The sequence below is a fragment of the Poromitra crassiceps genome, assembly GCF_964638095.1.
Source record: "Poromitra crassiceps genome assembly, chromosome: 1".
Classification (NCBI taxonomy): domain Eukaryota; kingdom Metazoa; phylum Chordata; class Actinopteri; order Beryciformes; family Melamphaidae; genus Poromitra; species Poromitra crassiceps.
Window position 1 is genome coordinate 5405071 of NC_139623.1, and position 27053 is coordinate 5432123.

The 27053-nt window shown below is 42.7% G+C and overlaps 1 protein-coding gene across 1 annotated transcript in view; it reads right to left on the reverse strand.

Moving 5' to 3' along the window:
• Positions 1 to 2567: 2567 nt before the first annotated feature.
• gapdhs (glyceraldehyde-3-phosphate dehydrogenase, spermatogenic) overlaps positions 2568 to 27053 on the reverse strand; it is a 39069-nt gene continuing 14583 nt past the window's right edge. The window contains exons 2-11 of the mRNA XM_083637565.1: positions 12204 to 12262; positions 11293 to 11389; positions 10904 to 11010; positions 7855 to 7945; positions 7601 to 7719; positions 5667 to 5748; positions 4961 to 5112; positions 4694 to 4856; positions 4441 to 4538; positions 2568 to 3040 (exon numbers count right to left, since the gene is read on the reverse strand). Coding sequence (XP_083493691.1) covers positions 2971 to 3040; positions 4441 to 4538; positions 4694 to 4856; positions 4961 to 5112; positions 5667 to 5748; positions 7601 to 7719; positions 7855 to 7945; positions 10904 to 11010; positions 11293 to 11389; positions 12204 to 12232 — 1008 coding nt within the window. The 5' untranslated portion in view covers positions 12233 to 12262 and the 3' untranslated portion in view covers positions 2568 to 2970. The remainder of the gene's footprint in view (positions 3041 to 4440; positions 4539 to 4693; positions 4857 to 4960; positions 5113 to 5666; positions 5749 to 7600; positions 7720 to 7854; positions 7946 to 10903; positions 11011 to 11292; positions 11390 to 12203; positions 12263 to 27053) is intronic.

The window sequence follows — 27053 nt, forward strand, 5'->3', positions numbered from 1 at the left end:
GAACTCTATATAAGAATTTGGACGTTTAGCCTTCAAAATAAAAGCAACGCAATGTATGTTTTAAAAGGCACCACTGTGCGGAAGTGGCCCCGGGCGGAAGATCTGCGCTGTACAGGAAGCCTAAAAAAAAGTCTGGCTGTCCCAGAGTCTAGGGTTCCCAGATTGCTCACTCTGTAGAAGACTTTAAAGGCCCAATAATTGCTTTGCACTGTGGAAAAGATAATAATGTTAAATCTTTAACTACCTGGTTGAATAGGATTTAGTTTGTTCTGGATGGATCTAGGAAAACGGTTTCCTGGAAGGGGAGGTGGGAGCTAGCCTACTTATTGTGTCAGATGTTCATCCTTACAAATAATAAAGGACATTTCGTGAAGCATTGGCTCTCTCTCAAGCCGCACCTTGTCTTCATATTTACAACAGATCTGATCAGCTCTCTCACAAAACCAACCAACCAACCAACCAACCACTTGTTGAGGACATTTCAATTATATTTTAATTTAGTCACCCCCTTCTCTTTCAGCGTAGTACTGAAATCATTAAACCTAACTGGATAGCATGTAAACCAGCAAAAGCCTTTAAAAAGTATTTAATTTCATTCATTCGTGGTCATTGTTGAGTGCAAGATCATTGCTGAGAGTACGGCATCACTTCTGCTAAAACATATTTTCAGGGGCCATGGAAGACCAGGACTCTTCCAGGTTTGTCTTTGTGAATGAAAGAAAGAGCTGGATCGCGGCTCAGAGTTACTGCAGGGGGCACTACACAGACCTGGCCAGTGTGAGGAACCAAGCTGAGAACGACGAGATAAAGATGATGATATCCCAAGGAGAGTATGCATGGATCGGACTGTTCAGAGAGTCGTGGAAGTGGTCAGATGGGAGCACCATGTCATTCACTAACTGGAATACTAAACAACCAAGTCCCTATCAATTCCCAACTTGTGCTATGGCTTCGAGTGTTGGTAAATAAAAAATAACCATATTTAATTTTTCAATTCTAATGGATGTTAGTGGATTGCATTATTTAGCTTATATTATTTCTCTCAGCGCACGCACACGCACACATTTCAGTTTCTGCATCCACTGTTATATTAAATATATTTTAAGTATATTAAGTGTATTTTTAATGTATTTAGATTTTTCTTCTTGTAGAATTTTGTTTTCACTTTTTGTTATCTAATTCAGTTAAGGTCTTGAGCTTTCTTCTGATTTCTTGTTTGATTTTTCTTCTGATTTCTCTCTGGTGTTTCTTACCTCTCTTTAGAAGTGAGATGTTTCTTAAGCCCCTTGATAATGACAGATGTGCAGTAACTGATCCGTTGCTGTTGTAAGACAAGGGCAGACTTTGTGGTAAAATATCTGCTATAGATGATTGTCCACATCTATAGGTGTTCTCCTAAAATAGGACAGAGTGTACATGCCATTACTGTAAAAACAGACAGGGCTACACTCTACTGTAGTTGAACACAAATGAAACCCAACTTGTTTTTATTTTTCATCTTAAAAAAGAGAAAAAAGGGTGGAATTGAGCTTTCTGTACTGTTTGTGAATTCCTATTGTAATAGTAATTTGAATATATATACTCTAATTGTATTTCAACTTTTACATTAGACTTGTTCATCTGTAACATTTTTAAACCTTTCCCATACCAATATCAAGACTAAGGAATAAACGCTGCGTGTGATGAATATCAGGTAGTTAAATATTATGAAATAAATTGATAACTGGTAACATTTATATATTTTGTTCCCTTTTTTCTTCCTCAGTTTGTTTGATATAAATGTACAATTTACTAGAAAATAAAAATGTGAAACAATTATCAATACCAGTTCTCTCAGTTAAGACAGTTGACATTTATGACCGTCCACCCACACAAGTCTGTGAAGTCTGACTGTTTAAGGTTTTTCATGCTGTATCATTCATGTTGTATTGCTGTCAAGTGGCAATGTCCTCAAGGAAGGAGACAGCAGGTGGCACTGCAGGAAAAAAATAAAGAATTCCAACTCTTTTCAGTCCTGACTCCTGCTCATTTCCACCCAATCTCCAGTCTTCTCTGGATTAATCTCAGTGCAGAGGTGGCTGTCATGTTGCAGCACCCTCAAACAGACAACAGGTGGCTCTACTGCACAGAATTTGATATAAACCCAGTCAAGATTCTCAGGCTTCATCCAAAACGTCCCTCCCTCCCAGACGATGTCAAGTCTCCTACCAGGAAGGACAAAGTGGAAGGGAAGCAGTTTCCTCAGTTTCCCTTGCTCTCCTTCCTACCCTGACTCCTTTGACAGGGGGGGGGGTCAATGTGTGGTGTAGTTCTCAACAGTAGTGTTGATAATCTTGGATCAGTTTGTCACAAAAATTCTAATAGTTAAAAAGATGAATGTAATGCAAACACAGGATTTTAACAATTTGACAGTGTAAAAGACTGCAGTAGCCTACCTCTATTAATATCCTCTCTCTCTATTAATCATATCTCTATTAATCAGAATATCGACACAATTGTGAAATACACTGGTGGTAACGTATTGACTTGAAGTGCATATAAATAATGAAACGGCAGACAGCTTGAGGTTTTTCAAGTTTTATTTCTTTGTCTCAATACTCTTAAGCGGAGTTACAGTAGTTCTGCCTCTCAGCTTCCTCCTTCCACTGGTTATGAAGCCTTTAAAACACACCGATAGGGAGATGGACACAGTAGTAGTTATCATATCGGGAACATAACGACACATCTAAAGTGGCGTGGGAAGTGGAGGGGGACACACGGACACAACAAATACTGTCACTGACCAACGGTCTTGTTTTTAAAAGAAAATAACAGATAAACTCAGAACACTCAAACACACTGTTGCTGCTACGTATAGTAGTGCTAAGGGCTGTGATGCTATGACATGGCTATGGGTGGTGACTGTGTGTAAAAGAGAGGGGTTGGGTGGGGGTGGTCCCTTTCCGGACTTCCTTTCTGGACAGGAAGTGCCTACTCCTTGGAGTGCATGTACAGCAGCAGGTCAGCGACACGGTGGCTGTAGCCAAACTCATTGTCATACCTAGAGAGAGAGAGAGGGAGGGAGGGAGGGAGGAAGGGAGGGAGAGAGGGAGAGGGAGGGAGGGAGGGAGGGAGGGAGAGAGAGAGGGAGGGAGAGAGAGGTTAGATGATCCAGCGAGTCCTCTAGCACGCTATTGCAGTTTTCATTTAAGCAACAACTGAGCCACAGAAGCTGTAAGATTTGGAGTTTAACTCATTCATGGCCAAAGACGTCTTTGACGTGTTATCAGGAATAGCCCTCCCAGCCAATGACGTGTTTGACGTGTTTTTGTTTTTATTAGTGCAGCGCGTAGTTCAAACACTTCCCCAGCCTGTGACATGTTATCAGGTCCTTAGCCTCAAAGACAAGCCGACAACACGCGATCAAACACATACCGCAGCTGTTGTTTTGAAATGAGCAGGAGGAAAAACAGAGAAACGCGCTTCCTTGTAGAGAGGAGAAACGCCATTGAAACGGCCCTCGGCGCGCTGCACTGCTCGCCTTGCTGCAGGGCGAACCTGGATTGAGTTGTTCGCAGTAGTCAAACCCGTGACGAACATGATCGATCCGGTTCCAGCGCCTGGTCCCAAAGCCAAGCCGGACCCGTTCCTGTGTCGCAGCATTCGTCCCAGGCAGCCCGAACGAGAGGAGGAAAACGATGCAGCAGAGGCAGAGGAGGCTAGACGCTGATCTCAGACCAGATGGGTGTTCCCCTCCTATGCTAATTTGCGGGGGAAGGAGGTGCGATCCAGCAGCAGCTGTGGACAGAACTCTCTCTCTGTGTGTGTGTGTGTGTGTGTGTGTGTGTGTGTCTGTGTGTCTGTCTGTCTGTGTGTCTGTCTGTCTGTCTGTACACTCACTCACACTGAGTAAACTGTATTGTTGAATGTAAAAAAAGCACTTGTATACATTGCACATGTATATATATATATATATATATATATATATTTATTTTTTTTGTCATTTGTGTCATAATGAATAATATTTACATGTCTGATGTCAATACAGTTCAAAATAAAAGAATTGAGAGCGAGTTCTGCCTGAGATTGTGTCTTTTACAAAAATTGCCTTTTCTGCTGTTTCTCTTCTCCGAGAGACCTTTTTGGTGAAAACAGGGTGTATATAAATGGCTATAAGTAGAGTACAGAACATGCTAAAAGCTCACTTTTTTTTCCCTGGTGAACCCAGAGACGTACATCTTCATTTTGAGGTATTGCAAATCACTTTGGTGCTAATAGATAATTTACTGTGGGTCTTGAAAGATGACCAACAATTATGAAAATCTTTGGCCTGTGCTAAATATTGGCAGTCCTAAACTGGCCATGAATGAGTTAAGAGGCAACAGCACAGTCATGATTGACAAGCCATGAGCAGCCAATCAGCATTGAGTAGAGGGAGCGACCAAGAAATACAGAACTGACCAGGAAATGAGCTTGACAAAGTTGTCGTTCAGGGAGATGCCAGCGCCAGCATCAAAGATGGAGGAGTGGGTGTCGCCAATGAAGTCAGAAGACACCACCTGTCAACAACACATCACACAACAGAGTCTCACACTGCAGCCAAACACAGCTTAGTAACACATGGTACGTCATGTCTCGCTGATGACAACATTGTCTTTGGATCTGAATACTGGCATTAATAGCCCATTTATTGTCATGGTGGTGTATGTGTTACCTGGTCCTCGGTGTAACCCAGCACACCCTGCATGGGGCCGTGTGCGGCCTTCTTTACGGCTTCCTTGATCTGAGCATAGGAGGCAGGCCGGGACAGACGGCATGTCAGATCCACCACTGATACATCAGCCACTGGCACCCTGAACGCCATGCCTGTCAGTTTGCTAGAGAGACAGAGACAGAGAGACAGAGAGAGAATGAAGAACTTGCCACGATTGGATCGATTAGGCAGATGAGAATAAATGTGTTTACATGTATGTCTCCTTACCCATTGAGGTCGGGGATGACCTTGCCCACTGCCTTGGCAGCACCAGTGGAGGCTGGGATGATGTTCTGGTGAGCACCGCGGCCGTCACGCCAGGCCTTGGCACTGGGACCATCCACTGTCTTCTGAGTGGCTGTGTATGCATGGACTGTAGTCTACAGAGGAGAGAGACAGGTAGTCAGTCAGACAGACAATTAAATACACTGGCTGAACAGACAGACACATGGGAATGGACACACACACACACACGCTCGCACTCACTCACTCACTCACTCACTCACTCACTCACTCTCACACACACACACACACACACACACACACACACACACACACACACACACACACACACACACACACACACACACACACACACACACACACACACACACACACACACACACAGTAATCTGCAGGGGAGAGTAGAGCCTATAGAACCATACAGAAACTCAGAATGAAAGAAACTGATTCACCAAATTCATCAGGCATCTGGACCAATATTGCCAACTACCCATGTTTTAGTGTGATATTACATGTGACAGACCTTTCCATTGTGTCTGAATCCCAAACTAAAACTTTTAGTTAATATTTTAGCAGCCTTAATAATATTTAAGGCTGCTAAAATATGTTTCACACAATGCACTGTAATATCCAGGAAACAACCCTGGTGCAGTTTTTTTTAGAGCAGGCACACACATTCACTATGACTTACCATAAGAGCCTCTTCAATGCCAAAGTTGTCATGGATGACTTTGGCCAGGGGGGCCAGGCAGTTGGTGGTGCAGGAGGCATTGCTATCAACAGACAGACAGACAGACACACAGTCAAATACCATTTAATTAAGCAATAGATCATGACAGGCTGTGATATATTCTCATTATACCACACCTAAGGGTCGTGCTTCACCTTTAGGTGTCTGTTCCCTGTGAGCATTAAGCCCTGACTTGAAACTCACCTTTTGCACTGAAAACTATTTGCACTAATTTATTTGTTTTACATTTCTTTTCTTTGTACTCCAATATTTTTGTGGGGATGGCAATAAGTTTAGACAACTTCAAGTTGTGTTAAATAGAGTAGGTTTTATTTTTTATGCTTTAAAACTGCTTTCAAAAAATAAAACTAAAGATTTGTATCGCAATTTCAATGTGTAATGTAGTTTTATTTTAGTTCAAATGGATTTTTCTAAAATTGGTATCGAAAAAAGTATAGTTCAGGAACCGGTATCGTATTGATATCGCTATCGAAAAATTTTGAACGATACCCAGCCCTAACCGCAAGGCACTCTGGGTATTGGGGTGCGGAGCTCCAGTTTGCGAGGCTAGGAGGCTAGCCAGCTACCATTTGTTTTCTCATAACTGTGGTATATTAGTGTGGTATATGCTAAATATACCACAGCTGTGAGCCAATCAGATTGCTTGATTTGAGAGAGCCGTTTTATAAATTCTCTTATACCATGATCTGTGTGCGTTAAAATAATTGATTCCATGATCTGGGTGAATACTCTTTTCTGATTGGCCGGCAGGTGTGCGTTAAAATTGTTTAACGCACACATCACATAGTCCGGCTCAAGTTTAATCACATGTTGTAAATTCATCCACTACCCAACCTGCACAGCGGTTTAATCAAACAGCACAGCTAACGTTATTCAACTCAACTCGCTGCTTCAGCTTCTATGAGCTGAGCAGTCTCTAGATGATTCCCAGCACCATACCGGCTCGTATCCAAGGGTTCATCCTATTTACTGGAAAAGCGAACGTTTCATTGCACGAGAAGCTGAAGGGATGGTCATGATTGTTCCAGGTATTAGTCGGTTTCCCAAGTGTTGCTAGGTAAACAGAGTTATGGCTTGTGAAAACGTTTGATTTTTCTTGCTAAACTTGTACCAGAAATTTGTGAATGCCTTTATTTTATAGTGTTGGCATATGATCATGGTATAAGTGTGATAATCAATTCTTAGGTGTGTGTTAAATGATTTTAATTTGCGGAGGCCTGCGGCGTCACGTGGTTCTTCGCCTCCACATTGTGCATTAAAATCATTTAGAACACGGCTCTCTTGAATACTCGATTCTGATTGGTCAATAAACAAGATTCACCGGTCATTATTTCTCGACAAACGAACGCTGCTCTGCCACACCTGGATTAATCAGTTGATAAGAGCATTTTGTCTGCAGACACTACTAATTAGGCCAACCAGTTGCAGCTGTGGTGTCTCGTGTGCCAATTACAAATGAAACCTCTTTGTCGTTGAAAACGCTATTAAAAAATCTATTTGAATAATTATTTTTGTCAGATTATTGAATGATTTAGTTGTAGGCCGTGTTCTAAGCGGGATAATGTATAGTGAGCCGGTGATTACTGGAAATAATGACCTTCAGGTGAATGATTAAGCCCTCCGCTGCGCGTCGGGCTCAATCATTCACCTGTCGGTCATTATTTCGCCAGTAATCACCGGCTCACAATACATTATCCCTTACTTAACGCACACCTAGGAGTTGATTATCCCATACTTACTCAATCTTTTCTTGTGTGAAGAGGCTTTGGGAAATGCACTGACTGCTGTGTGTAGAGAGAGAGAGAGAGAGAGAGAGAGAGAGAGAGAGAGAGAGAGAGAGAGAGAGAGAGAGAGAGAGCGCCAGCGAGTGTTACCTGACGATGGTCATGGAGTTGGGGTCGTATTTGTCCTCATTCACTCCCATGACAAACATTGGAGCATCAGGTGAAGGGGCAGAGACAACCACACGCTTAGCTCCGCCCTGGACGTGAGCCTGAGAGGGTCAGAGAGAGAGAGAGAGAGAGAGAGAGAGAATGCAGTTTAGAAACTGGACTGCCAGCATGTCTACGTGTGCCTCTGTATGTGTCTCTGCCTGTGTGTGTGTGTGTGTGTATGTGTGTATACGTACAGAGGCCTTGTCCACAGTGAGGAAGACTCCAGTGGACTCAACAACGTACTTTGCACCAGCATTGCCCCAGGGGATCTCTGCTGGCTTCATACTACAGACAGAGAGGGAGAAAAGTCATTCTAATGAAAGTAGCCCTAAATATAACTGTCTTTCAGTAGGACTACGGACTAACACACAACACTTTCCACTGTCATATGAAAAAGGCCCATACAGTACAGCACATACTTAAGTACTGTAGCAGCACAAGGTCACAGATGTTAGAGTTGTAGATTCATTGCAAGAAACAAAGAAAGAAAACAACCCCGAGAGGGAAGTGTGAGAGAGGAGGGAGGCGATGGAGAAAAAAAGACCAGGGGGTTAATCTTGTTAGATTAGTACATCCTGTGTGTGCTGTCTCAGCACTTCTTTGGATATTTTTGTTTAAGTATCCAACAGAAGATACTATTCCAATGAACAAACAGGGGTGTAAATGTACAGTGCCTTGAAAAAGAAAGAGAGGGTGAGCTAAAATATAGACCCTGAAACAGGAATGTCTCATCCCTAACCCACCTATTTGTGTTGGGTCTGTTGGTATTGCCTTTTGCAGAGTGGAGGCGCCATCCCTCAATGGACTAAACCAACAGTGAGTGCAAGGGGGGATTAGGGAGCTACTGTATAGAGCTAAGGCCAGAACAGCAGACAGGCTGATTCCATGTGCCAGGGTTTCATAGGGCAGGGGTTTTCCCCCGGTGGCCTGTGAAGGCATTGCAGGTGGTCCCTGACCATGAATTCAATAGGAGAGATCAGGTTGTTTGTAAACAAATGGCTTCGACAGCTTCTGGGGGCAAGTGCCATTTGTTTTAAACAACAGTTCAATATGAAACTATGACCTGTTTGAACTCTAACTGCTCCTTCAGTTCATACTTTAAGCTAGACACTCCATTTAAACTTTAAACGAGTCACCACTTGTATTACTCTATCACCTCAATTCACCTTTAATTTATCGTTTGTACTGTTTGAGAAAGTTTATGTTTTTTTTTCCAGCCTTCATAATGGGACCCTAGCCAGCCATTGAGTGTGTCTCACTCTAGCTGGCTGTAGTTGTACTAAATCCACACAAAAATGTGGCAGTACACACAACTTTAACACTACATAGTACATACATATATTATACATCAGTACACAGTACTTGCCCCTCCCTCATTACCACCACTGAGGTGCCCTTGAGCAAGGTCCTTAACCCCAACTGCTCCAGTGGAGCTGATCAGTGGCCAGCAGATCAGACTGTGGTTGTACTGGTCAGCTTCCAGGTGTGAATGTGTGTGTGAATGTGAACAGTTCATCCTTGAGTGCAAGTCGATGTTTGAGGCAAATTTGATTAAATTCCGTCAATGCGTTCCTGAGATATCGCATTAACGAACTTGGGAATGGCGTTTGTGAGGTCAGTGACCTTGAACTTTGACCACAAAAATGTAATCAGTTCATCCCTGAGTCCAAGTTGACGTTTGAGGCAAATTTGATGAAATTCCATCAAGGCATTCCTCAGATATGGCGTTAACGAACATCGGACGGACGTACAGACAACCCGAATCCATAATGCCTCTGGCCTGGCAATCGCCGGCGGAGGCATAAAAAAAATCATGCAAATATATACAATTTAGAAAAGCCAAGGTGACTTTCAGGAGTAAAATAGTGCCCATCCAGTTTATGATACCATAAACCAGTGGGCTTGTTTCACCACCAGTTAGCAACTTCTCTGGATCCTCATCTGAACACTGGATATTTTCCAGCAAAAGCCACTAACCCCCTACAGACTGCTTCATGCTGTAATGTCAATTAATGATGTTGTTTTTCTTGAATATGTACTTGTTTCATGTCCCTGGAACTAGTGGTCTTCACGAGTCCAAAATGACGGACCCGGACCCTAATGGACCCGGGAAATTTGTGCCCGTCTATTATTAGAAAGCTGAGACGCGGGCCCGTCAGAATTGACAAATGTCGGACCCAGACCCGTATAGAACCGAGTATCCGGGACCCGTACAGAACCGAGAAATACCGAGGCAGAGACTAGCGGTGCCGATGTCAAAGTTGCTTGCTAATTGCTATTACAAGTTGTATAAATGAAACTTTGTGCATCTTACCTATAACGTTATATAGCATTTCCCCTCTTCTTTGGCACATGCATCTGAAGCGACCATGTACAGCCTGAAGCGTTGCTCCCATCTGCGCCAATTTTCACCGAGATGTCCATGTTTACGTTAGCTCACAATGCTAATCTTGAGCTAGCTTGTCACGTTACTTTGCCTGGCGCACTCGGCATGCATAACTCCGCTCTTCTGACATCATGTTGTGGTTGTACTCTTCTAGTAAATATGACTCAGAGTGCGCATGGTCACTTAACTCTAAACAATATAATAATTGTCACAGAGGCAAGGCTAGACTATTATTTATGTCTATGGGCTAGATGCAACTTTGGCTTTACTGAGGCAGGCATGAGTAATCGAACCCAGAGCATTACTCTAACAGGCCAACATAAGAGAGCACCGAGTGCTCGATCAAATCCACCGCAGTTCTTGCTACAAGCCTCACGTGCGGTGCACGCTGTTTTCATGTGTTTCTCTCGTGATCAGCGCGTATCACGGGTCTTCTCGGACCCACTCGGGTATTATTACACATAATGATAAACAGACCCGGGACCCGGGTGATAGAATAGGACCCGACCATCCCGACCCGGACACACGTGACCATAATAAAATGTGGACCCGGCCCGTACGGGTCTCGGGTCCTCGGATCCGAGTAGACTCGTGAAGACCTCTACCTGGAACTCTACAACAAAATCCATTGTAAAATTATATAGTTAAAAAACAAGGCATCAATGGGAAAAGTCAACGTTTTCCTCAAATCCTGAAAAGCTGACTAGAAGGTTTGGGCAGGATACTGGTGATGTGTTGGTTAACATGCAGGATACTGGTGATGTGTTGGTTAACATGCAGGATACTGGTGATGTGTTGGTTAACATGCCAGCTGCTGCCACTCAAAGCATCAAAGTGAAAACATGATCATCACTAACCACTGGAAGACAGAGATGGGGTTGCCGTCGACGACAAGTTTGCCATCTTCCTGGACGACCTCGCCCTTGTAACGGCCGTGGGTGGAGTCATATTTAAACATGTAGACCTAGGGGAGGACGAGGAGGAGGAGGGGAGTCTGTTAAAATTCTGAGTTTGAACTTGGGTATGTTTGTTTTTGTTAAAGAGTCAGTAGAAAAATAAAGCTGATATATTTCATACAACAACAGGGTTTTCCATACTCACTTGGACATGAAATTCACAGACTTTTCAATTACTTTACGGTCTTGTTTCATTAAATCCAAGTCCTCAAAATTGGCATGTTTTGAACGCACGATATTGGTCATTGAACTGCATTTTTGGATAAGTGTGTGTGTGTGTGTTTCCTCACCATGTACTGCACATCAATGAAGGGGTCGTGATGGGCCACAACCTTGATGCCTTTCTGGAGGCAAGCCCTCAAGACCAGACGGCCAATACGACCAAAACTACAGAGAGATAGAGAGAGAGAGAGAGGGTGAGAGAGAGAGAGAGAGAGAGAGAGAGAGAGAGAGAGAGAGGGAGAGAGAGAGAGGAGAGAGAGAGAGAGAGAGAGAGAGAGAGAGAGAGAGAGAGAGAGAGAGAGAGAGAGAGAGAGAGAGGGAGAGGGAGAGAGAGAGAGAGGGAGAGAGAGAGAGAGGGAGAGAGAGAGAGAGAGAGAGAGAGAGAGAGAGAGAGAGAGAGAGGGAGAGAGAGAGAGAGGGAGAGAGAGAGAGAGAGAGAGAGAGAGAGAGAGAGAGAGGGATGGTTTGGGACGCAGGGGGTCAATTTTTTTTTGCTGGAATGGGACTAAACTCTAAAATCAGCTTTGAAAAGTTAGGAGCAGAGGATTTAAGCCTGGGCTGAAGTCAGGGTTAACCTACTGTAGAATGTCACAGTGTGAAACCTGGCTAAAGTCAGGGTTAACCTACTGTAGAATGTCACAGTATGAAACCTGGGCTAAAGTCAGGGTTAACCTACTATAGAATGTCACAGTGTGAAACCTGGGCTAAAGTCAGGGTTAACCTACTATAGAATGTCACAGTGTGAAACCTGGGCTAAAGTCAGGGTTAACCTACTGTAGAATGTCACAGTATGAAACCTGGGCTAAAGTCAGGGTTAACCTACTGTAGAATGTCACAGTGTGAAACCTGGGCTAAAGTCAGGGTTAACCTACTATAGAATGTCACAGTGTGAAACCTGGGCTAAAGTCAGGGTTAACCTACTGTAGAATGTCACAGTATGAAACCTGGGCTAAAGTCAGGGTTAACCTACTGAACTCACCCATTGATTCCAACACAGAGGTCTGACATGTCTGCTGTTGACTGGGGGGTTTGAGTCACCTGAAAAACAAAATCAAACAGCAACATTAGAGGCACAGGGATCAATTTGGTAGCTTGTAGTCCAGTAAAAATGTCACTTGACCTCACACTAATTGCAACAAAACCAAACTCAACTGATTTTGTATCCTCAATATGTCCTCAATGAAGGAAAAAAAGTGTTAAGGAAATGTATGAAGGGAAATTTTTGAAAATGACCCATATGATGCTACCAAAAACGTTTTTTTATTTATTTTTTAACATTTTTTTTTTTCTCCTTGAAGCAAAAAACACATACGTGATAAGTGATGAGATTTATGGCACATTAAAAAAAAAAAAAAAGGCTTCCATAGGCTTCCATCATATTTAGGTCATTTTCAAAACTTTCCCTTCATACATTTCCTTAACACTTTATTTCCTTCATTGAGGACATATTGAGGATACAAAATCAGTTGAGTTTGGTTTTGTTGCAATTAGTGTGAGGTTGACCCACATATTTGCGTAAAATGCCTGGACTATTGTGACAAGTTACTAACTAGTCTTCTCAAATGATCGTTGTGAGAGGGAGAGAAGACATTCTGTAGCACTGCATGTTATTTCTTTATTTTCACTGCCATAGCTTGAACATCAGAGGCATAAGAGGAGGAGAAGATAAGAGGCATAAGAGTAGGGGTGGGACAAAATATCGATACCCACGTTATCGCGATATTTCCACCCGCGATACGTTATCGATACACTGGCGCCAAGTATCGATATGTTTATTAATTATTTTTTTTTTTTTTTTTTTTTTTTTTAATAAACAGGCTAAAATATTATGCTGTGTGTGGTAGTTGAAACATAGTTTCAAGTTGACTTTATTTATGTTTGTAGTTGAAACAAAAACATAACTACTGTAGGCTACATGAATGGAAATGTTTGATCATTAATATCTACTTTTAGAAATTATATAGGTAGGTAGGTAGGTTATATAGGTTTTCTTGTTTTAATAGTAATAATAAAAAGACTTAATGTGTAACTTTTCCTCCGTGGTATCGAAAATGGTATGAGTGAGTGAGTGAACTCAGAGAGTTCATGTCAATTCTGCTAATAAATGCATAATACATGATTTTTTGCCTTCAGAGGTATTTTTTTCACTTGTTACACAGGTATCGTGATGTATCGTCTTCCAATATATCGCAGTATCGCAGTATCGCAGTATCGTGATATATCGTTATCGAGGGCCAAGTATCGTGACGATATCGTATCGTGAGCTACTCAGCGATTCCCACCCCTACATAAGAGGAAGACTTGATTAGAAGGTACAACGCGCACACCGAGGTATAGTTTAGACTTTTATTTAGACATTTCGACACGCATTGCTATTATTATTACATTACGTCATTTAGCAGACGCTTTTATCCAAAGCGACTTACAATATCACGTATCCAACCTGAAGAGTTGACACAAAGTGGGCCGTCCAGGTAAAAGAAAGCCTGCACTACAAACAGTCACTGAATGCTACTAATGCCCAGTCCCAAACTGGGGTTCGCGACCTCCCCCCCCCCTCCCGACTGCCTGGGCCAAACTGTTACCTAGGTAGCAGGAGGTGGCATTAATCAGGTTAGTTAATGGCACATACAGACTGCAAGATCCTCATCAGTCATCAGTCTCTGTTCCTTTCACACTATACAACTGTTTGTCTTGTAATCAGGAGCCTTTGAGTCGTTGTGGTTTTCACACTACTAGCAATCTCGCGTGCTCGATTCCAAGGCTCACCCGCTGTGCGGGCTCGCCTGCCCTGCAGCTCGCCCACTGCGCGCCGCATGCGCAGCTTCGCCTGGCCTGCTCTATGACACCACTGATGACATAATCACTGATAGCCTCAGCCAGGAAGGATGACATCACGGATGACATCATCACTGATGACATCACTGATGACATCACATCATTAGGTAATTAGGGCAATCCGTCAGGTCAACCGCACGGGTGCTCTTGACACCCCCTGAAAGTTTAAGCCCGATCCCATGTAAAACAGCATAGCTGTGGCCGGCACAAAAATTGAAACAAACATTGCCCACTTGCTCCCTTTTAATATAGAGATATGACTGAGCTGTGATAGACAGGGGTTACATCATGCTTTTTAAATTAGTTTTTTGGTTGTGGGACAGCAGCTTGTACCAATCCCAGAGAATGACTTCTTCAGTCAGACCACTTGCCTGTTTGTAGCGTGCTGCAGACAGCAGACATCACCCCGGCTGTGTCTGCCTCACTATGCTCTTCTCTCCCAACATGAGCAGATATTTAGCAGGCTATCTGTGGGACCTCTGTGACTCATGGGCGAGTACTTGTGGAGCTTCTCTCCGCTCGCGTCTTTGAACAGTTCCCACAACAAGTGAGCGTGGACTTGCGAGCGCAGAGCCAACGTGATTTGCCTCTGATCAGGGGGGTTTGTCCCCAAGCAACAAAAACAGCTTGCCGAGGGCTCGGAGCGCATAGTAACTAGCTTTAGTTGCTGCCAATACACAATGTGTGTGTGTGTGTGTGTGTGCATTCATTGTACTGCTGTAATGTGACTTAGCTTAGTCCAATGTGTCACTCTGAGCAGAACCTTCTGTTCCACTCCACAGACCACAAAGAACGAGAGAGAGAGAGAGAGAGAGAGAGAGAGAGAAAATGTGAAACTGTACCCTGCTTGCTTGCCACAACCAGTTGAATGGAACATTCATCACCTATTTCCCTGGCCAGTGTAAACTAAAGCCTGCCAATACTTCTCCTGGCTTCCTTTCTCTGCCTTTATACCTCACTTCTGTTACAAACCACCTTCTTTTCTCTGCCTTTATACCTCACTCCTGTTACGAACCACCTTCTTTTCTCTGCCTTTATACCTCACTCCTGTTACAAACCACCTTCTTTTCTCTGCCTTTATACCTCACTCCTGTTACGAACCACCTTCTTTTCTCTGCCTTTATACCTCACTCCTGTTACGAACCACCTTCTTTTCTCTGCCTTTATACTTCACTCCTGTTACGAACCACCTTCTTTTCTCTGCCTTTATACCTCACTCCTGTTACGAACCACCTTCTTTTCTCTGCCTTTATACCTCACTCCTGTTACGAACCACCTTCTTTTCTCTGCCTTTATACCTCACTCCTGTTACGAACCACCTTCTTTTCTCTGCCTTTATACTTCACTCCTGTTACGAACCACCTTCTTTTCTCTGCCTTTATACCTCACTCCTGTTACGAACCACCTTCTTTTCTCTGCCTCACTCCTGTTATGAACCACCTTCTTTTCTCTGCCTTTATACTTCACTCCTGTTACGAACCACCTTCTTTTCTCTGCCTTTATACCTCACTCCTGTTACGAACCACCTTCTTTTCTCTGCCTTTATACCTCACTCCTGTTACGAACCACCTTCTTTTCTCTGCCTTTATACCTCACTCCTGTTACGAATAGGGATGGGCATTTCTAGCAAAAACACTATTCGAAATTCGCTGGCCAAATTCGAATTTAATTCGAATTTCGAAAATAAAAATAAAAATGTAAAAAAAATTCAAAATGTAATTTTTTTTTTTTTTTTTTTACATTTTTTTTTTTTTTACATTTTTTTTTTTTTTACATTGACATTTTCGAAAATAAAAAACAGTTTTGACAATCATGAGTGGTTCATTAAATATTTAGTAGGCTCAGGTCTGAGTGCCAAAGGGGTGCCAAAGTCACCCCCTCTCCCTCTTCATGGGATTTCATCCGCCATTCATTTTTCCATAAACCTTGCTTAAAATGCTTATAAAAATTGTTTTACTTGCTCAAACCAAGCGATTTGACTATACTTAGAATCAGGGGAGACAATGCAACATTTCACTCAACAAAAAAAAAAAAAAAAAAAAAAAAAAAAACTTTTTTTTTTTTTTTTCGAATTTCGAATTTCAATAATAAAAGTCGACCTTGATAATAACAACGATTATTCGAAAATTCGAAATTCGATGCCCATCCCTAGTTACGAACCACCTTCTTTTCTCTGCCTTTATACCTCACTCCTGTTACGAACCACCTTCTTTTCTCTGCCTTTATACCTCACTCCTGTTACGAACCACCTTCTTTTCTCTGCCTTTATACCTCACTCCTGTTACGAACCACCTTCTTTTCTCTGCCTTTATACCTCACTCCTGTTACGAACCACCTTCTTTTCTCTGCCTTTATACCTCACTCCTGTTACGAACCACCTTCTTTTCTCTGCCTTTATACCTCACTCCTGTTACGAACCATCTTCTTTTCTCTGCCTTTATACTTCACTCCTGTTACGAACCACCTTCTTTTCTCTGCCTTTATACCTCACTCCTGTTACGAACCACCTTCTTTTCTCTGCCTCACTCCTGTTATGAACCACCTTCTTTTCTCTGCCTTTATACTTCACTCCTGTTACGAACCACCTTCTTTTCTCTGCCTTTATACCTCACCCCTGTTACGAACCACCTTCTTTTCTCTGCCTTTATACCTCACTCCTGTTACGAACCACCTTCTTTTCTCTGCCTTTATACCTCACTCCTGTTACGAACCACCTTCTTTTCTCTGCCTTTATACCTCACTCCTGTTACGAACCACCTTCTTTTCTCTGCCTTTATACTTCACTCCTGTTACGAACCACCTTCTTTTCTCTGCCTTTATACTTCACTCCTGTTACGAACCACCTTCTTTTCTCTGCCTTTATACCTCACTTCTGTTACGAACCACCTTCTTTTCTCTGCCTTTATACCTCACTCCTGTTACGAACCACCTTCTTTTCTCTGCCTTTATACCTCACTCCTGTTACGAACCACCTTCTTTTCTCTGCCTTTATACCTCACTCCTGTTACGAACCACCTTCTTTTCTCTGCCTTTATACCTCACTCCTGTTACGAACCACCTTCTTTTCTCTGCCTTTATACCTCACTCCTGTTACGAACCACCTTCTTTTCTCTGCCTTTATAATTCACTCCTGTTACGAACCACCTTCTTTTCTCTGCCTTTATACCTCACTCCTGTTACGAACCACCTTCTTTTCTCTGCCTTTATACTTCACTCCTGTTACGAACCACCTTCTTTTCTCTGCCTTTATACCTCACTCCTGTTACGAACCACCTTCTTTTCTCTGCCTTTATGCCTCACTCCTGTTACGAACCACCTTCTTTTCTCTGCCTTTATACCTCACTCCTGTTACGAACCACCTTCTTTTCTCTGCCTCACTCCTGTTATGAACCACCTTCTTTTCTCTGCCTCACTCCTGTTATGAACCACCTTCTTTTCTCTGCCTCACTCCTGTTATGAACCACCTTCTTTTCTCTGCCTCACTCCTGTTATGAACCACCTTCTTTTCTCTGCCTTTATACTTACCGTATGCCTTTATACAACCTCTCCCCTCCTCCCTCCATACAAGCCTCCCTCTCCTACACACAGGGTTAAGTGGGAGAAACACGTTTGTGGTTTCTCATTAAGAATCACACATTTATTTAACAAAGGCTCTGAAGCTGTAAAGTCTGTATGAACAAATGTGTTTGTAATGCTAACAGACATTAGAAAAGACTGGGAGCATTGCTAGCCAGTTAGCGATAGCTTTGCATTACCTGGATGGACTGTGTGGATGTGTACAGTACAGCTTTTTGTTAGCTAAGAAGAAACATTAGCTTTAGGTCTGGTGGTGTGCTTTGAGTTTTGAAGTTAGGACAACTTCAAAACCCTGTGTGGCCCGCGATGGAATTGCATTTTTTTTTTTTTTCTTTTTTACAGTGCACCTGAACGCAACATGCAAGATACCCGCTGAATAAGTGTCCAAATGTTCATGTCATTCTGGCCAATACTCCACTTCTGTTATAGCATTTCAGTCTGGAATATGGAATATATTTCAATAATCTATGATTTAGCTGCTAGATTGTCAAATACCGCCGCTACCCAGGCACTTATGTATGTACTTAACCTAACTAACTTAACTAACTATCCGGTGTGCACAACATTGTCAGACTAAACTCCGGCTGACACCCCAAAAACCTACAATCCGCTACAGAAAAATGTATATTTGTTTATTAACTGGCCCCTGGCCTTCTATCATTTCACGAAAGTGGCCCCCGGGCAAAGCAAGTAGAGTATCTGTGGGCTAGGTATTAGGGTTGAAGGTAGAATGACTTTGACTGAACCAGTGGTTTGGGTTTGCTAGCAGTGTAGCATATTTAGCATAGCATAGTTTGTGTAAAGGCAAGCTGCTGCATGAATAGGGAGGAGCTCATGTCATGGAGGGACATGTTTAGAACACAATGAAGACGGATAGGGGAGGAGGTGGAGAGAGAGAGAGAGAGGGGGGAGAGAGTTTGGCCCAATCCCAATTCTTTTGTTAACCCTCAATCTTAACCCTCAAGCTCAACCCTCAATCTTAGTAGCCCTCAAAACTAAGTGTTAAGGGCTATCTTGCGACTTTAAAATGGGACAGCCCTTAAAGGCAGATACGTCTTCAGACTGTGGGGGGCAGCAATACGCCAAAGCTCCGTCCAGTCTGCCAATTCAAAAGAAGAGGAAAAAAGCATCCCTACAAATATTTCCTTGATAATATAGATGTAGAAATTACGATAACCATTGTATTATCTTAGTTTAAATGTCATTTTATGGATTTCCGTTTTGGAGCCTAACACATTTGTTGTTGCTAACTATCGATAGTAGGGGTGTCACGATACACTCAGTTCACGATACGATACGTATCACGATACTGGGTTCACGATAACGATACGATACGATACGATTTTAACAATATTTTTTTTAACTTGAATAATGACAATATTTGACTGGAAAAGTAGTATTTTATTTGAAATGCACAAATACAAAACATGCTGTTGTGGGAAATTGTTATTACAATAACAACTAGAAAAAACATGAGATTGGAGATAAGGCTTATCTTGAAATAGAATGAGTTACACCGTCACTTAGATTTACTTTGAACTAAAAGGTTTCTCAGCAGTATAAATTCTCATTATGCATCTTCAGTTTTTCTTCAAACTCAAACAACAAGACTTTTCTTAGTCTATTTTTTATGCATCTTCAGTTTTTCCTGTCAAGTAAACAGTTTTGCCAGAAACTCAATTGAATGGTTTCTCTCCTGTATAACTTCTCATGTGTCTCTTCAGAGACTTGTTCAACTGAACTACTTTCCACACATTGAACTTCAACAAACAAAGACGTTTCTTAGTCTATTTTTTGAAAAAAAAAAGAAAAAAAAATATATATTTTTTTCGATATGAGATTTCATCTCAACGATACATATCGTGACGTTTTACTATCGCGAAATTTCGTGGGACGATATATTGTGACACCCCTAATCGATAGTCAGTAGCCGTGCTGGTGCGGTCAAGCCATATTATTATTATTATATTATATTATAACATTGCTAACGTTGCAACGTAGCCGAGTTAACACGGTCACCAGTTAAACCGAAACATGTTATCGGCACTGCTGGATGTTGTAACTACTGACTACCGTGTTCATGTGATAATAGTTTACAGTTATCTCCCATGCTTTTCATCTAACGATCTATCATTAGATAAACAGCCTGGGAGATAACGCTAGCCCGGTCATCTTACGAAAATGTCCGTGGAAACATTTCACATAGGCTGTATCTTGATAAAAACAACTCAACAACGACATTACCACCGAGAATTATGGCATTTCGTAACAACGTTAACAATGTTATAATATAATATAATATTAATAATATGGCTTGACCGCACCAGCACGGCTACTGACTATCGATAGTTAGCAACAACAATTGTTGTTAGGATTCCAAAACGGAAATCCATAAAATGACATTAAACTAAGCTAATACAATGGTTATCGTAATTTTTACATCTCTATTAACAAGGAAATACTTAACTTTGTAGGGCTGCTTTTTTCCTCCTTTCGCCGCCATCTTCCATCTGAATGGATCTAGCTGATGACACGCAAGGGATTCTGGGATCGCACTCACTGCCAAGGGTGGTCCTGGAAAATCTCAAAAGTAAGGGACATACAGCCCTTAAACTTCACCCTTAACTCAACACACTGAGAATCGGGACAGCACTAGCACTTCGCGGGAGTGCGCATTTTTGAGACTGAAGGTCCTTACACATCGGGAGCGTTTCTTTCGTGCGATTAATTCGCACGTCAATAATATTTTCCGAACCTATATCAATCAATGCAACCGTGCATACCAACGGCGAAGTTTCGCTGAGCGTTATTGCGGCGTTTATTTTTTTGAACCACGGTCAATTTTTCAGAAATTCGCTTCCGACGTGTACACTATCTGTGGCTGTGATTGACAGGTGGGTCAAAACTCGCATCGCAATTTCTTGCCATATATTCGCATCGCTCTTGATGTGTAAGGACCTTGAGGGTTAAGATTGAGGGTTAAGATAGGAATTGGGATTGGGCCTTTGTGTTTATGTGATAAGGGGTAGGCGTCACATAACAAATAGAGATTTGTCTGCTGACTGAATAGAGAGGAAGCTTGGCCTTGACTCAACTATGTGACCTCCTCACCTCCTCTCCTTCCCCTTTCTTCTCTCCATCCCACCCTGCCCTCCGACCTCTATGACACACTCTTGTCCTCCTTTCTCCTCTCCACACCTCCACTTTCTTCCCCCCCCTCTTTTCCTCCACTCTGTGTTTCCACCAATTTGCTTCCCCTTTCCTACAAACTTTCCTCCGGTCCCCTCCTGTCTTTCATGTCCTCTCCTCTCCTTACTTGGTCTGTTTGCCTGAAAACCAACGAGGACTCAATATCACTGTGTTACAAAACTGGACTGTCATAACAGCACAAACTTATGCCCATCCAGAGTGCAATTAGATCAGAAACAGGGATGCTCTGTGTGTGTGTGTGTGTGTGTGTGTGTGTGTGTGTGTGTGTGTGTGCGTGTGTGCGAAATGCGAATACCTATGAGGGTGTCTGTGTGTATAGTATCGTGGTGCCTCAGTATGTGTGTGTATGGAATCGTCGAGTCAGCAGCAGTCACATGGTCAGTGGAGGTCAGAGGAAGACAGAGGAAGCAAATATATATGCATGTATATGTGTGTGTGTGTGTGTGTGTGTGTGAGAGAGAGAGAGTGATAAACCAGGACAGCTTGGCTGCATATGGACACACACTTTACATACAAATTAGCTTCTCAAATCTACAATTTCACATCAGTTGCCTTTCGTTAGGAAACTCTTCATAATAAAACACATGGAAACCACAACAAAGTTCAAGTTTATGGTGTGTGTGTGTGTGTGTGTGTGTGTGTGTGTGTGTGTGTGTGTGTATGTGTGTGTTTGTGTGTGTGTGTGTGTGTGTGTGTGTGTGTGTGTGTGTGTGTGTGTGTGTGTGTGTGTGTGTGTGTGTGTGTGTGTGTGTGTGTGTGTGTGTGTGTTTGTTTGTGTCTGTGACAGCTATAGCTACAGTAGGGGCATCATGGATTGTCCTTGGAACAGGTTGGTTGTCATTTTAGGCTACCATAATCTCCTAATCTGTTGCGTGTGTGCGTGCGTGCATGCATGCATTGGGTATGTATGTATGTATGTATGTGTCTCTGTGTTGGGAGCATGTAGGGCAGTCTGTCAATCTGGAGCAGTGCATTGTGGGAACCCTTTAAATAGACCCTAACGGGGCAACCAGATTAGGATAAACCAGCTCTCTCTCATTCTCACACATACACTGACACACACACTTACGCATGCACACGCACACGCGCGCATGCACGCTAGCACACACACACACACACACACACACACACACACACACACACACACACACACACACACACACACACACACACACACACAGGGTTTTCTTATTCCATATACAATAGGGATGCACGATATATCGGCAATCATATCGGTATCGGCCGATGTTGGTCATTTTTTAACATATCGGTCATATCGGTATCGGTCAGGTGTTGCAATGTTAATATCGGTTATCATTATCAGCCAAATTCTTCACATTGATATGAAATAATGCAGTAAATCTATGATTTATGGGCTTTTCCAAAGGCTTTGCAAATAAAGAAATGCATAACTTTTTCAAATTCAGTGTTAACATGTGTTTTTCAGTATGTACAAAATGTGATGATCATAAAAATTTGGTTTTATACAGATCATATCAACATCGGTAAATATCGGTTATCGGCCATAACAGCAATGTTAATATCGGTTATCGGCGTCGGCCAAAATTTTCATATCGGTGCATCCCTATTATACAACCGTTGCATGTGTTTGCACACTGCTGTGTTGCATCCCAACCATGCGTACACACCCCCAAAATGGGCACTAGCTGTCCACACTGAAACCCTTCACTTCACACTAGCTTGTGTTATATAGCAGCAGGGACGGGTGTGGTTGCAGTCCAGAGGTGAGGCTTTAACCACTACACCATCAACAGACAAATACCAGACCGTGTTTCCCCTAGAATCTTTTTCAGTCCTGGAGGGACTTCAAATCCTAAACTGACCGCACGGGGACCCTTGCTGAAAACTTAGATTTTGGCCATTTGAAGCCAGATTTGGATCATATTAACATTAGGATTAGACTGTGATGTCATTATTCATTCATATTAGTAATCAGTTATGTTATTATTAGTAAAAAAGAAATCAGGCCTGGCAGGGGCCTCGTTGTAGGGGAAACACTGTTGACTAGCTGTTCGTTCGTACTGTATAGTCAGTAATGATGCATCCTTCAACAATATAAGAGACCTAAATAATCCGTTCTGACAGGACTAACTAAGATGGAACATGTCATTGTCAGCAAGTGAACTAATAAGGCATCAGTGGTTCCAGTGTCAGACAACTGATTACAGTAGATAGGTTGTTTCTAGTCTAGCCTACACTTGTTTTTAGTGTGGACTTTTTTCTTCTGTGCCTATTTCTAGTGTCCTTTATTCAGGCTGGAGCAGCCATTTTGTGCTCTGCTGCCAGCATCATTCACTATACAAGGTCACCAAAGGAGACAGAAGGAGAGAGATACATATACATTACATACTGTAGTGCAGGGGTTCCCAAACTTTTCCGGCTGTGAAAAAGAGGACCCCTTTGAAAATGTTTTTTTCCCCTCGCCAAAATGTAGCTTATATTTGGAGTGTTATTTAGCTACCTTCCTGACAAACTAGCATTTCACGATTCCTTAGGTCAGTGATACTCAACTTGCGGCCCACGGGCCGCATGTGGCCCCCTATGTGGCCCACGATGGAATTGCAATTTTCTTTTCTTTTTTTTACAGTGCACCTGAACGCAACATGCAAGATACCCGCTGAATAAGTGTCCAAATGTTCATGTCAATCTGGCCAATACTCCACTTCTGTTATAGCATTTCAGTCTGGAATATGGAATATCTTTCAATAATCTATGATTTAGCTGCTAAATTGTCAAATACCGCCGTCTGCTCGCTACCCAGGCACTTATGTATGTACTTAAAGGAGGACTTACCCCCTAGATATGTATTAGAACAGTGATTTGAAAATACCTATGGAAAAAACCAAGAAATGACATATACTCTTGTCTATACTAGACTCTTTGGCTGTGTATTCAAGTCCAGATTTTTTTTCGGAAATCAACCTGTTGCCATCTAGACTACGGTCGGAAGGCTTTGACTGAAGGCAAGTAACATCAACAACACTTCACGCACACTTCAGACAGGGTTCTTTCTGCACGTTGTCCGAAGCTGGAATGCTTGGAATGCGCTCGTTAACGTTATGTTACGTTACTGCAGAGTCCACTGAGGGCAGTCAGCTGTGTGTTTGGAAGAGAGGGAGAGATGCTTGTGGGTGACATCACCTTATTAACATTATATATTGAATTTCAGCCCAATTATGGCAAATACTGCAGTATTCCACGTTTTACAGTAGATTCCATTTTTATTGGTCAATTCCGCAATTCCGTCCGCGATTCCGTTAACGCGGATTTCATATGGCTCTAGGTACAGGATTGAGGGAATCCCGCATCTGTTTGCGAAGGTGCGACTGGACAGGACGCTTTTCACAGACAGGCACAGTAGTCGGAGCGAGGCGAGTGTCTCTCAGGGCTACTCAGGGCACAGCTGCAGATCTCTCCTCCTCCTCCTCCGCGCATTCAGTCTGTCCAAAATCATTACCGATATAATCTCAGTAGGAGGGATGCAGGGAAATATGATAGTAGCCGATGTGTTTAGAGAAGCTTTGTCACGTTGTCACGTCGTAGTATAGCGTTATATTTTACATGTGCGCTAAACTGCGACCATATTTGTTTGCGGAAATATCAGACTGCTCTCTCTGCTCTCAGAGCACAGAGAGCTCTGCTCTGCTGCGCGCGCCCGCGGAGCTTGGAGCTAGTGCATGAGGTTTACAGTACGACTCTCTCCCGCCTGCCTGGGCTGGAGACAGCTGCTTCCAACTCGGACTGATAATATATACCGTACATCATCATTCGAGCTTATCCAGGTAAGATATTAATAAAGTAGTGACACATTCAGCGGGAAACTAACTATAACTAGAATGTCTACATTTCCTACCGAAAATGTAATTGTGCTTGCTGTCCTCGCCATGCACCGCCTGCCTTCCAAGGTCCCTGCCCATGCAGCTAGGGGGACTAAGTAGTTATGGGTGTGCCTATGCGAGTAAAAGTACTTGGGAGTAGAAGTACTTGGTAGGTGGGGAAGTCAGACTGGTTGTAGCCTACTAGAGAGACACAAAAGGGTAAAGTTGGCTCAATCTCTGCAATCTAAAACTACATTACCTGCAAACTACAGCCTCAATAATTACCATGTATTGTAAATGTCTCCAACTGTCTCAAGGAAAATAGGACATGATAACCTCCAGAGAAGTAGTATTCATTGTAGTGTCATTCATGTTTATGGTTGCGACAACAACTGTTTACAAAACTAGCAGGCTTACCAGAGCTGCAAACACACAAGTGAAAAGCTATCAATGGCTGCATCTAATCAGCCAGTAACTAATGTAGGCTATCTTCCATTATGTTAGTGTTAGAAGTCAAATATACTGATAATAGTCCCTGGTCACCAAAGTAATGTTACCCTTTTAGTTTTGTTACAGAGTTGCTGATGGCATCTAATCAGCCAGTAACTAATGTAGGCTATCTTCCATTATGTTAGTGTAAGAAGTCAAATGTACTGATAATAGTCCCTGGTCACCAAAGTAATGTTACCCTTTTAGTTTTGTTACAGAGTTGCTGATCAGTTGTCATGTGTCCAGTCAGCCACAGAAGCTGCTTGGGTAGCATGCTAACTAACGCCTAATGCTAGCATTAGCTCAATTAGCTTGTTGCAACTAGTCCCAAACATTGATGAACAGTGTGTCCTAACGCCAGGGGGACAAGGTGTTTGTTTTGGCTGGCTGAGGTTAGCCTATAAGGCACAGTTGTTGTGGCTAACAGCCTCCATTCACACTAGGCTATTCACACTAGGCTATCTCTTCCATTATGTTTTCAAACCCAGCTGGCTGTATATAATGAACAACCACAAAGTGGTGACACTTACCCATGGGTTCAGTTCATTGTTTTCTGGACATGTTTCCATGCTACAGTAACACAGCAGCTAACAGAACAGACAGGCCTCCCATGCCATACATGAACACAACAGGTTTCCTGCAGGCAGCTGTGAGGGCTGTGAGGGGGCGGGCTCTGGGTGGCCCTGTGAATTTTTTTATTGGATGGCGACAAGTGATGTAGAAAATCCAAGGAACTCTGATTCACTCTGATTTGCCCTCTCCCTGGGCTCCCACTTGCGCCAGGGAGGGAGAGGATGACTGTAGTAAGTGATTTCATACTTTTACAGATGGAGGAATGACTGTAGTAAGTCATTTCATATTTTTTTTGTCTACTACATCATTCTCTCTACCCAGCATACAACACTGCTGCTCAGAGTTGCTATTAACCTCTATTTATCTGGTCAAATCTCACCGGATTCCTGTTTCCAGTACACTTTTAGCATTTGGTTTTTAACAGAGAAGAGCTGGAGCTGCTCAAAACATACGGTATGCAAATTAGAGTGAGACCATGAGTGATAACCCACTGTGATACAAGCATAGGTGTGTCTGTTGTCTGTACAATAGCGTGCGTGCGACAAGTGTCAAGTGTCATACAAGAAGGAAGGCTGGCCATAATGAGAATGAATCCGCACTTCCTGCCGCCCTTCAAAATAAAACAATTTAGAAGGGACAGGCACGGAATGCTGCTATAGCGCCCCCTAAAGGCTAAATGACAAAATACTTCTCCTATAGGCTCAGAGTACATCCCTCCACACCTGTACCAAGTTTGGTTAGCATCGGACAATCTTTGTGAAATAGGCCCCACCCACCAAACTTTGGAAGTCGATTATATTGCAACGGTGCGTTTTTTTTCAAAACTTCCAAATCAGTGTTGTGCAGAACAGTCCCCACATGATGTGTGCGTTGGTTTGGTGAAGATTGGACACAATTTCAAGGAGAAATGGCAAAAAAACTGTTTTGGACAAAATGCAAAATGGCGGAAAATCTAGTCAGACGCAAATGGGCGTGGCCTAGTTGAGTAGATGCGGGAGGACCCAAGGAATCCAGGGAAAAAAGAAGTTTGATGATAGACCCTACGGTTCAAAAGTTATGGACCAAAAGGTAAGGAGGGCTGTTATAGCGCCACCATATGGTCAATTGGTGCAATTTTTTCAGGGATAGTAAAAGACCCCTCAGTGCACCTCCCTACCAAGTTTCGTAGCTCTAGCTGTTATGGTTTCTGAATTACACCTAATTTACTGCAAGATTTTGCAAGATTTTTCCAAACCCTATGCAAGTCAATGGGGAAAAAAATGGCGCTTAATGGCGAATTGCGGCCAAACCGCTTTCACAAACCC